The sequence below is a fragment of the Canis lupus genome, chromosome X (assembly GCF_011100685.1).
Source record: "Canis lupus familiaris isolate Mischka breed German Shepherd chromosome X, alternate assembly UU_Cfam_GSD_1.0, whole genome shotgun sequence".
Taxonomy (NCBI): domain Eukaryota; kingdom Metazoa; phylum Chordata; class Mammalia; order Carnivora; family Canidae; genus Canis; species Canis lupus.
This window is the reverse complement of record NC_049260.1, coordinates 23,045,687-23,061,139: the sequence shown is the minus strand read 5'-3', so window position 1 is coordinate 23,061,139 and position 15,453 is coordinate 23,045,687. Positions and strand designations below refer to the sequence as shown.

The 15,453-nt window shown below is 39.0% G+C and overlaps 1 protein-coding gene across 1 annotated transcript; it reads right to left on the bottom strand.

Annotated features, from left to right (window-relative positions):
* Positions 1-308: 308 nt before the first annotated feature.
* On the bottom strand, positions 309-3,346 carry LOC491793 (DDB1- and CUL4-associated factor 8). Its single transcript, XM_038587123.1, has one exon. It carries the CDS (start codon positions 3,140-3,142, stop codon positions 1,367-1,369), a length of 1,776 nt encoding a protein of 591 aa, XP_038443051.1. The 5' UTR covers positions 3,143-3,346; the 3' UTR covers positions 309-1,366.
* Positions 3,347-15,453: the final 12,107 nt, after the last annotated feature.

Below are 15,453 nucleotides of genomic sequence, written 5' to 3'. Positions count from 1 at the left end.
TTAGGTTATTTCCTAACAGCAGGCCTTGGTAGGGGCTGCCCTAGCCTCCCAGATTCCCAGGCAGTTTTTGCTGACTTTGAATCTCAGTGAACAGGAAATTTGGTCAGGTTATTTTCCATTCCAAAGCCTAATTTCATTATGTAAATGTCTCAACTTGCTCTCAAGGTGCTAGAGATAATATCCACTTTAAGGAGTATTATCAAAGGAAAGCAGGGGTATTGGAGTAAGGGAAGTCCTTTGCATTCACTTACACAAGTGACAGGTATAAAACAAAAATGAGTATTATTTTTGTACACGAATTGAACATCCAGCACACAAAATTTACATTAAATACGGTTTAAAACAAAGTTTTTTTTAAAACTAATTTAACCTTTTATAAGCAGGTGAAGAGAATTTTTAGCAATACATGGATGTCTAATGGGAATTTTTTCCAATGGTATCAGTTATCTAGAAGGATAAACAACTCTTTATTGCAACACTAAGTCATTCTTAAAGTCAGTTCAAATATATATTCTCAAATATTAGGAATTCCTATATCCCTGATGGTTGTCCCAAGAGGACTTCCTGGAAGGCAGTCCTGTGAGTTCTTGCCATGAAACTTCAAGAGAATTGAGAGTGGTTTAATTTTTACCAGTCTCTGTCTGCTCAAATTAATCAATATTAATATACGGATTCAGAAAATGTCAACAATCTCTAATTATTCAAGAAGCATGAATTATCCTGTTGGTATTATGCACCCCTTCCCTTCTTTTCCTTTTGAGAGGCAGTGAGAGAGAGTCTGTGTGTGTGTGCGTGGGTGTGTGTGTATGGCCAAGTGTCCGCATTCAAGGAACAAGACCATGGTTTGCTTTATTTTACTTTACTTTTAAAGAATAAACACATTTCTGAAATTTTCAAGTCAATTAGAGAAATTAACTTTAAACTGCTAAAGATGAAAAAAAGGTGATAGTTTTCAGGGTGTCAGAAATGAAAAGAAAGATTCAATAAGGCTATTAATTTTTTTTCACCAGAACTAGAAACCTTTAGAAGTCAGCTATAAGAGCTGAGCCATAGGAAAATGGGATTTTTTCCCCCTATGGAAAATAAATGAAAAGAGGTTAAAAAAAAAAAAAACACCAAATTAAAAAACCTTACATATTGTCTTACAGAGATATAATGGGTAAAGAGAGAGGAGTAAAGAAACCAAGGGAGAGGAAAGGAATGGGAGAGGAAGAATGTAAAAGAAGGGAGAGTAAAGAGATGGAAGAGATAGTTTTTATTATGGAAACTAGATAGAAGACAAAAACAAACTTATTAGTTAAACTGAATTTTAAACTTAAAGTCCAGCCTACTGAAGTGACAGCTAGCTGGAACAGGCATGAGGCATTCAGGACGGTAGGCACTGCACATGGTCTTGGTTCTCTTCCTCCTCAGATGAACTGGAAGTAGTGGAAGACTCATCGGACTCTGCATCCATGACTCCAACTCCAGGAGCTCTCTGGCGCTGGTGATGACCTCTCTGTGTTAGGTGACGCATCAGGAACCAAAGCATGTGGCTGTCAAAAAGGTCGGTGTGGTGCATGCGATCTTCATCCCGTTCTTGCTTGTTTCTCTTAATCATATTCTTTAACCCAGTCAGCTCAGTGGTAGCTTCAGCTGTGGGTGCCCAGATCTTGGCATTATGATCAAGGCCACTGGTCGCCATCACAGGTAGGTAAGGATGGGGTTCAAGACAGTTTATGGTGCCTCCCTTGTCCCCCTCCATGAACTGAACGATCTGGCAGGATGATTTTTCCCAGAGGAAGATGTGGCCACAATCACTGCCACTCACCACAAACTCACTTCTGGGGCCATAGAAATTGACGCCTTTGATCGTGGCATTATTTCTGTGCCCCTTGTATTTCTTAACATACTGGGCTCCATCTCCATCAGAGGAGTTGAAGAGATAAATATCTTCATCATTATAACTGGCCAGGAGCTCTGTGCCATCATGGCTGTACACCAGGCAGGTGATGTTTGCTTTGGACTCACAATTGACTAGGTGATGGGGACAGAATTTTTTGAGTACCCCATTATTCTCATTCTCATCAATCTTCCTCTGGTCATAAATTCTTACGAACTGATCTCTTCCTCCCACTGCAAACTGGTAAGTATTGGCAGGATTCACATGGATTGTATACAGCCCCACTTTCTTCTCCCTCTCTTTGGTTACCACCACTCTGGAAGCTGGCCGGCCTTGTCTGAGGTCAATGGCGAAAACAACTGCGTCTTCGCCCGAAGTTAGGAACTTAAAAGGGGAGTCTGGCTCCAGAGCCAGCTTGTGGGAGGCTCCCCTATGCTGGGCCACGCGCTTAGTATTCTTACAGTGTGGTATAGCAGATAGCTCCGCTATGCGTACCTGCCCATCACGGGCACACATCGCCAAGGTGGAATCACCACAATTGGGAAGGAACTTGGCTTGAAAGACATTATTTTTGTGGCCACTCATAAACTCCAGTACTGGGTGCTTACGCACCCAGTCCCACACTATCACTTTAAGGTCGTCGCTGCTACTGGCCAGCCAGGTGCCACGCTGATTAAAGTGCACAGTATTGACACAACCATGGTGGCCTTCAAGCTCATGGAGCAGGTGGAAACGCTGCACAAACAGCCTTGCCCCACAGGCCTCATATACGAAGCGGGCACTGGAACCCAGCTGCCGCTCTCGAAGAGCGGAAACGATTTGCCAGCGAGGGCGGGGCAGGGTAGATGTTTCGGAGGTCACCCACTCCTCCAGGGCCCGATCCTCATCTGATAAATACTGATCATAATTAGCCTCATTGCACTGTACCTGCGGCTGTTCTTCTGCCGCTCCTCTCTCCTCCGCTTCCGCGCCTCGCGCCTCCTCTCCTTCTGGGCGGTAAGGGGACAGGTTTTCCTCACAGACGAAGAATTGGTCAGAATCTTCCGTGCCTTCAAAGTTGATGTATTCACCCGAAACGTCTGCGTCTGTGCCTTCGTCTTCTGGGCCGACCTGGCTGAGGATGCCGCCATCTCCGGGCAAATTCAAGCTCAGCTCCGTGTCTGAAGATGTCTCTCTCCTGGCGTCCATTTCGGACTGCTCCTCGGGGCTATTCAGCAGGCTTCTTTGTGGGCTATCTGCGCTGCTCTCGTTGTCAGACATTTTAAAATGATGCTTCCTGTAGCCGGTCGAGAGTGGGAAAAAGCCCCCAGAAGTCTGGGGAGGAGAGCGGGCCTGGCCGGGCTCCGGACAGTCCAGAGAAAATTGGCTGGGGCAAGCGGCAAGACGCCAACGCGGGAGGAAAATGGAAGGGGTGCTCAGCCGGCTGAGGCAATTGGAAGTATGGGAGCTGGTGAGGTTCACAAGACTTTGTCCCTTCTAGCATCTCGCGGTATCTCAGCACTGCTCAGACTTTTCCAGGCGCTCAGCCCCACCCCGGATCTGTCTTACACTTGTTGGCCGCTGTACATTCTGTTCTTTTGAAGATGGGAACATGTTGCACTTTGGAAAACATTCTTAGAGAACCATCAGCAAAAGTTGATACTTCTTGGGCAGAACTGTTATCGGAGACTCTCGGTGCTTCGCTTGAAGGTACTGTACAGTACGAAATGGATACGCAAACACAATGAAAGATTGCTGAGGTCCCCACAGCTAGTGAGTTTATGATATCTAAAAAATATCTTAAGGAAATCAGATACCTTAGGGAAACCTTGATGGTAGAGATGTCATAAATAAAATACACATTGCCTAGCTAATTGCATTTTAGATTTAAACAATACTTTTTAGTATGAGTAGATCCCTAATATTGAGTTGGACATACTTCTACCAAAAAATACTCCTTTTTTATCTAACATGCAAATGTAACCGTGTGTCCTGTACATTTATTTGTTACATCTGGCACACTTTCTTAGTGAGAAGAGTAATTTAGTTCCTCAGTGTAATCAAGGCTGAAATCAACTGGTCAATTTAAAATAGACCTTGAAATTAGTCACTGCTTCACCAATTTGAGATAGAAGTACAGCCTTTTTCTTTTTCTACCACAGGGGTTAATTCAATTTAGGATACTTAGGGAACATCAACACAATTTAATGAAAGAAAGCTTTCTTTTGTGATGTCATAGAACTATCAAAATATTTTAAATATCTCCCAAAATATTTCAGAGGCTTCTTGTGGGCCTTTTAGGAAAGAAAACTCTTCAGAGACAATTAATTGGCACTGCTCCGTTAAGTTCAGAGATTCTCCAAGTGAATTATCTAAGGTAATGTCAGTAAATTTTTGAAGGGCTACTTTAAACTGCTAAGAATGCTGGAATGAGGAAAACAAGAGTTCCCTCAGAGCAATTGCAAGATCAATGCAAAATTGATTAAACATAGAAGTATAAAGTCTTCTAAAGAAAGAGAATGGTTCCAAGGTGGTAGTAATGGAAGGACACATAAAAGAATATTCACAGCCATTTGTAAAGAGTAGCACAACAACCTGAGAACCACCTGAAAGCCCATCAAGAGTAAGGTGCATAAATAAATCAGTATATCTTCCTTATAATGGAATAATATACAAAAATGAGGATTAATGAATTAAATACATCAACATGGATGAATCTTAAAAACAGAATGGTGAATGGAAACACAAGTGAAAGAATAGTCAGTAATTTCATTTTTGTGCAGATCTTTATAGTTTTCATGTTAACAAAACTTTTATTTTTTTTTTACATCTTAAAAATATTTTTTTGAAGTTCGATTTGCCAACATATAGTATAACACCCAGTGCCCATCCCGTCAAGTGCCCTCCTCAGTGTACATTTTTAATTTAAATTCAATTTGTCAACATCTAGTATAACACCCAGTGCTCATCCCATCAAGTACCCTCCTCATTACCCAAACCCCGGTTACCCCATCCCCCCACCCACCTCCCCTTCTGCAACCCTTTGAATAAAACGATTTTAAAAGGCAAGGAAATAATTAACTCAAACTTCAGATTAATCATTACCTTTACAGGAGGGAGGAAGTTAAAATCTGGTAGAGAGGGAGCTTCAAAAATTTTTGGTAGGGATCCCTGGGTGGTGCAGCGGTTTGGCACCTGCCTTTGGCCCAGGGCCCGATCCTGGAGACCCGGGATCGAATCCCACGTCGGGCTCCGGGTGCATGGAGCCTGCTTCTCCCTCTGCCTGTGTCTCTGCCTCTCTCTCTCTCTCTCTCTCTCTCTGTGACTATCATAAATAAATGAAAAAAATTAAAAAATTCTTGGTAATATTTATGTCTTGCCCCAAATATAGGTATGTTGTTATTCTTTTTTTTATTATTTATTGCCTGGCAGTGCTCGCTTCGGCAGCACATGCGCTCGCTTCGGCAGCACATATACTATTTATTTCCTGGCATATACATTTATATGCCCTTTTCTAAGTGTGATGTATTTCTAAGTATGATGTATTGCATAGTAGGTTTTTTTAAAGAGATAAGCAAGGGGTCTTGCTTGGCCGTGGAGCACAAAAACAGGAAAACTAGAGCATCAAACCCTAGTATGCCCATCCTGGCAATGGCCAGGGGAGGAAACCTTATTAACTTGTTTTGGAAATGCCTTGTATTGTTGCAAGGAACAGTTCCAGTGTTAGAGGTTGAATCAGGTCATTTTAACCTGATGCTATTGTATTCATCTGACTTTTTTTCTATGCTCATTAAGCGAACTTTGACTATGTATTGGCTTTTCATTTACATTTGCTTTTTTTTAAGATTTTATTTATTTATTCATGAGAGACACACAGAGAGAGAGGTACAGGCACAGGCAGAAGCAGGCTCCATTCAGGGAGCCTGACGCGTGACTCGATCCCGGGTCTCCAGGATCACACCCTGGCCAAAGGTGGCGCTAAACGGCTGGGCCACCCGGGCTGCCCTTAAGTTTGCTTTTAATTTAACTGATCCCTTTGGTTTATGTCCACTCCTATTCATTCACCAAAAGTTTATTAGAACTTCAATGCATAATGCAATGTTCTAGGTCCCAATATTACAAGTGGTGAATAAAAGTGGTAATTCCTCCACTCATGAAGTATATAATATAGCAGAAAAAAGTGACAATAGACAGTCAATACATAGATACATCATATGAGGCAGTGATGAATATTATGAAAAGAAATAAAGGTGTGTAAGACATAGACTGCCTGTTGTTATTTTAGAAAGTGCATACAGGGAAAGTCTTTTTTTTATGGGATGATATTTAAGTAGAGGGCTGAATGCAAAGATAAATGGAACATGCAAATATCTAAGATAACATTCTCTATAGAATGACACTTGAGTGCAAATGCTATAAAATCATAGCATAAAAATAAATAAAATAGTATAATATGAATGCTTATGGAACTTCAAGGAGGTCACTGTGGCTGAAACAGGATCAGTAAGCATTAGGGAGAGTGTCAGCAATAGGACTGGAAGAATCAAAGGCCAACTAAAGAGCCTTGCTGAACATCATAAAGAATTTTCATGTTTATTTCATTTTATGCATACTGGAAAGCCTTTAGAAGCTTGTGAGGAGTATAATGGCATTATCTTTTTAAAAAGATATTACTGGCTACTGTGAGAATAGAATGGAGTGGGAAGAGAGAGCAGAAGCACTCAACTGTCGTAATGTAGGTGAGAAATTAAGGTGGCTTAAACTAGGGTGAATAGCGCAGGTGGTGAAAATTGGTTAGTTTTGGAATATGATTTATGGAATCTACAGCATTTACTGATTAGTTGAATGTGAATGTGAGGGAAATTAGTCAGGCCACTGGCAAGAAATACATATTATTTGAACAATCTGAAGCAGTTCAATAAGTGAGCTTTTTAAAAAGGTGAGAGAAGCCTGTAGGGAAATCACAAGGGAAGGATCAGGACCTCAGGGCTATTATGAACAGGAAGATATTATACCCCCTAAGCCTAAAGGTGGGAAGGGGAGAGAGCAGTTGTCAAAAACCTGAGATAGAGCGATGTGGAGAGTGTGACCTGAAAGGAGCTATCATTAGCCATCCCTCTATGAACCCATAAAGAGAGAGCCAGGGAAACAAATTCTCCAAATTTATTCTCTTTGTGCTTGCCTGCAGGTACTTCCCACTGAGTAATGTGGAGAGGGTAGGATTTTGTATCCTGTAACTTCACTGAATGTATTTGTTTTATTTTTTTAAAGATTTTATTTATTTATTCATGAGACACACACACACACACACACATACACAGAGGCAGAGACATAGGCAGTGGAGGAAGCAGGCTCCCTGCAGGGAGCCCAATGTGGTACTCGATTCCGGGACCCCAGGATCACAACCTGAGCTGAAGGCAAATGCTCAACCACTGAGCCACTCAGGTGTCCCTGAATGTATTTGTTTTAAAAGTGTATGTATGTGAGAGAGGCAGAGACTGAGACAGAGGCAGTATGTGTGGAGTCTTTAGAATTTTCCACTAGGGGCATTTGGGTAGCTCAGTGGTTGAGCATCTGCCTTTGGCTCAGGTCGTGATCCTGGGGTCTTGGGATGGAGTCTAACATTGGGCTCCCTGCTTCTCCCTCTGCTTATGTCTCTGCCTGTCTCTCTGTGTCTCTCATGAATAAGTAATAAAATCTTTTTTGAATAATTTTCCATATATTAGATCATGTCATTTACAAACAGATCATTTTACTTCCTAACCAATTTGGTTGCCTTTTATTTCCTTTTTTCTTACCTAATTTCTCTAAGAGTTCCAGTCCTATGCTGAATCAAAGTGTCTAAAGTGTGCATCCTTGCCATTTTCCTGATTTAGAGGAAAATCTTTTAGTTTTTCACCATTGAGTATGACATTAGCTGTGGGACTTTCATATATGGCTTTTATTATGTTGAAGCCAATTTCTTCTATTCCTAGTTTGTTGTATTTGCTATCAGGATACTAACAATTAACAACTATTCAAAAAATAAATTAAGGAAATAATCCCATTTAGGGGAACCTGGGTGGCTCAGTTAGTTAAGTGTCTGCCTTTGACTCAGGTCATGATATTGAGGTTTTGGAATCGGGCCTAGTTGGTCAGTTGGTCAGGCTTCCTGCTCAGTGGGGAGTCTGCTTCTCCCTCTCCCTCTGCCTCCTCCCTTCTACTCACACCTTCTCTCTCTCAGATAAATAAATAATTTTTTTTCAAAAAAGAAAAGAAATCCCATTTACATTAGCACCAAAAAGAATAAAATGCTTAAGAATAAATTTAACCAAGGAGGTAAAAGACTTGTACAATGAAAACTACAAAACATTGATGAAAGAATTTAAAGACACAAATAAGTGGAAAGACAGGCCATGTCAATAGATTGAAAGATTTAATATTAAAATATCTGTACTACTCAAAGTGATCTATGGATTCAGTGAAATCCCTATCAAAATTCCAACAGTCTTTTTTTTTTTTTTTTTTTTTTTAAGAAATGGGAAAGCCAAAGCTCAAATTCATTTGGAACTGCAGTGGGAAGTCCTAGGGATCAGATGTATAACATGGGACCTATAGTTAAAAGTGCTGTATTGTTCACTTAAAATTTTGTCAAAAGGGTAGATCTTAGGTGTTCTTACCAAAATAAAAAATACAAATATAAAATATTTCTTTAATAAAAATTTTTTAAGATTTTTAAAATTTATCTATTCATGAGAGACACACACAGAGAGAAGCAGAAACAGCCAGAGGGAGAAGCAGGCTCCATTCAGGGAACCCGATGCGGGACTCGATCCCGGGTCTCCAGGATCACGCCCTGGGCTGAAGGCAGCACTAAACCGCTGGGTCACCGGGGCTGCCCAATAAAATTTTTTATAGAAAAGAAGGGATGAGAATAAATCTGGATGGGCACATATAAGATATCCAGTTTCTGGAGGATGCAGAAGAATCAGTAATAACTCCCAAGTGTTTATGAGAAACAGTAAGTGAATGGTGGTAAAATTTGCTGAAATGAGGGCTAGAGACATGGGAATGGAAGAATCAAGAGTTCTGTTTTGTTTATATCAAGTATAAAAATACCCACTAAACACTGAGACAGAAGAAAAAGTGAGTTGACAATTGGATACAGATGTCTGAAGTTTATAGGAAAGTTTATAAATATAAAAATAAATTTGGAAGTCATTAGCCACTGGGAATAAAGGAAATCACCTAGGGAGTGAGTAGACAGTGGAAAGAGCAAACATCTGAGGGTTGGGCACTGGAATATTTATTTTAGGGTAAAAAAAAGAGAATCCAATCATATCAGCCCAAGGAGTGGCCAGTTATGCAGGAGAGAAACATAAGAATATGAAGGAAGTGTAGAAACTATTTCACAGGGGGAGGAGTGATCAACTGTGCAAAGTTAAGATAAGGCCTGAGAACTGACCATTGGATTTGATAACAGGGTGGTGACAAGTGACTTGTTGGAACTGTTTTTTTTTTTTAAAAAAAAAAAAGATTTTATTTATTTATTCACGAGAGACACACACAGAGAGAGAGAGAGAGAGAGAGAGAGAGGCAGAGACACAGGCAGAGGGAGAGAGAGAGAGAGAGAGAGAGAGAGAGAGAGAGAGGCAGAGACACAGGCAGAGGGAGAAACAGGCTCCCTGTGGGGAGCCCGATGCAGGACTCAATCCAGGGACTCTGGGATCACCCTGAGCTGAAGGCAGATGCTCAACCACCAAGCCACCCAAGGGTCTCTGTTAGAACTGTTTTATAGCACTTGTGAGAACAAATACTTGACCAGGGAAGTCTGGGGAGAGAAAAGAGAGGGAAGAATTGAAGACAGTGGGTAAAGACAGCTCCTATAGGAGTTTTATTGCATAGCAGAGAAAAGAATCAGAGCTCCAAGGGGGAGTCGAGTCAAGAACATTTTTTTAAACCTTAGTTATCACAGAATGTTATATGCTAGTAACAGTGATTTAGTAGTAAGGGTGAAAACTGCCAATGCAGAAGAGATAGAAGAATTTTCAGGAGGGAAGTCTTGAATAGGAGGGAAAGACTAGGATTCAAGTAGAGGAATTGTAACAGAAGGGGAGACAAAATATGTATCACAGAGGCAAGTAGGTTGTTAGATTTGGTGTTGGAAGAACATACTTTCTTCTAATTGCTTCTGTTCTCCCAATGAATAAAGAAAGAAGGGTATCAGCTAAGAATGAAGAAGATTAAAGCTGCGTTGATCTTTGAGGCAAAGAAGGTGCTGAATAGTCAACTCAGAAAATGGGGAAATGTCCAGCAGGGAAATGGAGAATTGTTGCCTGTAAATTTAGAGGGTTCACTTATGGTTTTATACTATAAAAGTAAAAAGAAACAGCATGTTTATTTGTTTTTATCTAGTTCAGACACTCGAGGACAGGAGTGGAGTAGACAAATACTTGGATTCAAACTAAATTCTGAATTCTTTTGCTAGTTGAGGATAATGGGAAGTTGGGGGGAGGCAAAGGAGGTTAGATTCAACATAGGGAAATTATAATGAACCACAGAATTTAACTATTTTAAAAAGGGAATAAAGGATAAGATGGGGAAGATGAAGAAGACAAATTTGATAGGATCAGCAGATTGGAGGCCCCAGTGGAGTCAATTTTTGTTGTGATCGGCAAGTGTGTTCAACTAGAGAGGACTAGAGTTCATTTTTGCTTCACTACTTTATAGCCTGCAAGTATACATGAAGCTTAGGAGGACAGGATGACCCAGAGCACTGTAATCTGTACCTAAGATGTTAAAGCAAAAGCAATTTGATTAAAAGATTAAAGTGACTCACTCTAAGACATGACTGACTGATAAGCTTAATTTTCCCAGAAACTCTTTCCTTAATCTAAAAGGACTTCCTATTCTAGGAGAAATATTTTTTAGAAGAAACCTTCCAGAGCCATTTGAATATCCCAGAACGTTGCCATAACTACTCTTAGAGACCAGCAATATGTCAGAATCAATATGATTCTGAAAGTGGCAGTCAAAGGAGCCTTTATCTGATTACCTCAGTGAGTTTGGGGATTCAAGGGACAATCATTTCTAAAATGCTATATTACCTCCCTCATGTAATAAGCTTGTCTTGTTTTCTGTGCTCATAGATATAACATCCCATTGAGGGACAGACTTGTAAACTAGTATCATAAAGTGAAGTGAACACTAAGATTAGTAGAAATGTTTCTGTGAAGATTTCATAAAATGTTGGCAAAACCCACACTTATATGTGCTTCCTAGATTTTAGAAATACCTATTCAAATATTTAGGAAGCCCAGAAACTTTGAGATGCCATTTGGAATCAAAAGAGGGAAAAAAAACCCCTCTATATTCTGGAATAATTTTCATTATAAACAAATAATTAATAATAATTAAAGTAGCAACATGTGTGTTAATGAAATTATTAAAGAGGATCCCATGAAAGTAGAGTGACAAGAGAGGATGTTTTGGGGTAGCCATAGGACTTCAGTGGGCTTCCAAGAAGGATATTTGAGCATAACATCGAAGGAAGAGCAACAGAACAGTACACTGCCACCTAACATGAATTTTCTTCTGTGCCTTTGTGTATGCATGCCCACACCCCTGCCTCATCCTCATTCTGCCTGAATTCCTTTTCTGTGTGGGATGCTGCAAGGTGGGAAGCTACTGGAAGCAGTTGAAGATTAACACAAGGTCTGTGATGGGAGGGAGGAGACAGCATGATAGATTCTGGAAAATGGAAAGTCTTGCTTTGATTGAAGCACCAAGTAAGTGCTAACAACAGTATGAGACAAGGCCAGCCTGTAACTTGGGATGCTTTATTGTGGCAGTTCTCAAACCTTTTGGCCTCAGGACCTCTTTGTGTTCTTAAAAATTATTGAGAATCCTGAAGTACTTATATATATATTTTTTAATATTTTATTTATTTATTCATGAGCGACACAGAGAGAGAGAGGCAGAGACATAGGCAGAGGGAGAAGCAGGCTCCACAGGCTGCAGGGAGAAGCAGCCTGATGTGGGACTTGATCCCGGGACGCCAGGACCATGCCCTGTGCCAAAGGCAGGCACTAAACCACTGAGCCACCCAGGCATCCCCTGAAGTACTTATATTTACGTGATTTACATCTACTGATATTTTCCATACTAGAAATTAAAGCTCAGAAATATGTAAGTAACTAAAACAAGAATTTTAAATTCATTACATGCTAACATGAATAATATATTTTTATAAAAGATAATCAATTTTCCCAAGCAAAACAAATTTAATGAGACAATTGGAATTGTTGTACAATGTCAAATTTTTTTTATTGTCTGGTTTCATAGGAAACATCTGCATTCTCCTTTCTGCTGCTTCAAGCAATCTATTGCAATATCACAAGTTATGCAGTGTCTGGAAAACTCAACTGTATGTTTGTGAGAGAATGAGGGAAAAAAAGGCAGATTTTAGAACTATCGTGAACATAATTTTGACCTTTCAGACCTACTAAAAAGGTCTCAGGGACACCCCTCCCCACCATGGATTCCCCAAACACACTTTGACAACTGCTACTTCTTGTAAAGGCTTACAGGGAACAGATTGGATTCTGTCTAGTAGGTGATGCATAGATACTTAAATAATTTAAGCGAGGATTGGATTTGCATTTTATAATCATTAATCTCAGAGTGGAAAATAAGTTGGAGAAAGATTACATGTTTGGAAACTAACTAAATTTGAACAATTTCTTGCATTCTCTCTGGAAGGACTGTTTTGCAGACACATATATAATACCAGTAATAGTTTTTTATGTGTCTAGTTTCCTCTACTCAAGAGTAAGTTGCTTGAAAGTAGGTATTGCTTTTGATTCTTTATAACTACAGCTTTTGGCAAAGTATACAGAATAGGCACCCAGTAAAGATTTGTTGAAAATAAATGAAAGAAGTAACATAGTATATTACAGATAGATGATGATCTAATCTTGAACTTAATGGCAATGGCAACCCAGAGGAGATTCAAGAGGTGTACTGAATTCACTGTTGACTGAAAATGCCATTGACCTACTTACTGGACAAGGATTGTGGAAGAAAGAGTAAGGAACACCGTTACTTTGGTCATCTACCTTATGTGACCCTGATTCAGGGTTGATGAGAAGGATAGAATGGGGTGAGGTTTGAAGGGTAGATTTCTATTTGCATTATGAATATGAAAAATTTCAGATGCTTATGGGATTTGAGCCTTTCCTAGTGCCTTTGGGGGTTTTAAAGTTACATAGTGTCTTATCTAATTAAGTTGAGATCACAGTATATTCTAATATTTGTTTTCAATGCTTTAATATTTTAGTATTTATTTTTTAATACTTTTGATGTTTTAGTGTTTATTTTTAATGTCTTAGTATTTTAAATAATTAATCAGAATTCTTGGATTTTTGCTCTCCTAAATGTACAGTTCTTTTAGTGGATGCCGATTAACTGCCAACCAAGTGCGATTAATTTAGCTGTTGCACAGTGGCTTGTTTTCAAATTCACTACTTCTAAATTCCATCCATAATGTGGAAAGTTGAATTACTTCCACAAGTCTGAAGGAATTTGCTGACCCTACTCTTAATATGAATGTGTGGTAGAAAATGGGAGACACAGTCTTTGACTTACTCATAGAAACTGACCAAATCTCCTGTCACATCCTCCTACTTCTGAAGCCCCAGCTAGGGTTGATGACACAATCAGAAGTATGTTTATCAGCAAGCATGCATTTTTGTAATTCAAAATTCATTAAATAGACATGATGTGATTGAAAGTAAAGACACGTTGTGCAAAAAATGTGTTGTGAACAACTTAAAATGAGTTCAGAAGATAACCAAACAGTTAGGCTTCATGTTTTCAAGAGAGTAGCTCCAACAGACAAAAAGAATACTTTAAACACTAAAGAGACTCAGTTCTCATGTCCTTTATTGATACTTATTTTTCCATCTGGCCAGAGTTGCTGTTTTATCCAGTACTTCTCTATTTAGTATTATTCTATCCTTACCTTTTGTTTCCAACCTATTCTGTCAGCCTAATTGTTGCCCTGTCCCAGGAGGATGTGAATAATTTTAAAGTTAGAAAGAGAAGCATCTGCATAGATAGAAAATAGCAGCTATTTCATTATAATTAGTCTATTTGTCTCTTTCATTTATGCCAAAAAATGTATCAATATCTCCAAAGAACAAATGACTACTACCTGTCATAAAAGCTGAATATGGCTCCCCCAACTCTGATTATTTTCTTTGCTTCAAATGAAAAACAAATTGGGTTTGCCTAAGTTTGAGCTCCTGATATATACCACACATTTATATCAGTTGCATAATTCAGTGAGTTATAGAAATTGTGGCATTCAGGAAAGTAAAAAATATAATTTTGAAAACTAAATTATCTTTGATTTTCATCAATTATTAATTATACATTTAATAAAGCACATAATGAACATAGAAAACTGAATATTCATACATCTCACTGAAGGTATTTATATAATTTAAATGAATAACATAACATTATTTCTAAGAAGATGTAAGATAGATATTCATGATAATGTGTGAAATAAAGCTATAAAACTAAGATACAAAATATTCTGGTATAATCTAATGGAAATTTTTGCCCTCTGCCATGATAGAGAATTATGCACATTAGATTTAAAAGTAACCAAAGGTATATTTTATTGAATATGTATTACTGGGAGTAATCTTTACTTCTAATGTATACTTAAGTCTCTGAAATAGATGGCAGACCACATTTTATTGTTGGGCAGAGTCACTGCTCATGTGTGACATACCCTCTTGCTTTCTTGCCCATGCTTTTGTCTTGATGCTCAAACATGGTGAGTACGCTTGGGCTTCTTTTAACATGCAGTAAGTATGCTCGGACAGTGATCAGGGCCTGCTTTTCATAGCAGTGCTAGCCATCCTTCCTGTTGGTGTTGTCTTTCACCACTGAATCTGTGTGTTTGTTGGACCTGCCATCAGTTTCTATGCACTGTTGGGGTACATAGACTCACTGCTGGGCAGTTCACATTAACTCTCAGTTTATATGGTTTGTTTTTTCTTTCTCTTATCACCCTCCCCACCCAGCCCACTTTCCATGAATATTGAATTTCGAGCTTTAGATTTGGGGTGAGTTAGGTGAGCCCCACTTTAGCTTCTGACATTAAAACCATGTTTTCCTACTAGTCCAACTTTTACTGGTAAATGGTGTTGCGAGGGATTGGGGAAGATGGTGGTTTATAAAGTATTTTAAGTGAATTTACTTGACGGGAAAAGAGGTGAATGGTAGTATTTGGTTGCTTCCATTTGGTTTTCAAAAATGCAAATGAGACGACTAGACTCTACATTTCTATAGCCAATTTTAGTCAAATACAAGCTGAAACTGTGCTTTTCTTATATGACTTCTAAATAAATCCTAAAGGCAGCGTCAAAAAAGAGACTACAAATATGATGAATATCATATTCTTTGGAACAAATGCATCACCTTCCACAGCGACTACTTTGAAAAGTAGTGCTCATTTGGAACATAAAGGTTTAGTGAGTTTCTTTAAAACAATTAGTACATATTGTCATTCATTTTAGTTACACCACTTACATTCTAAA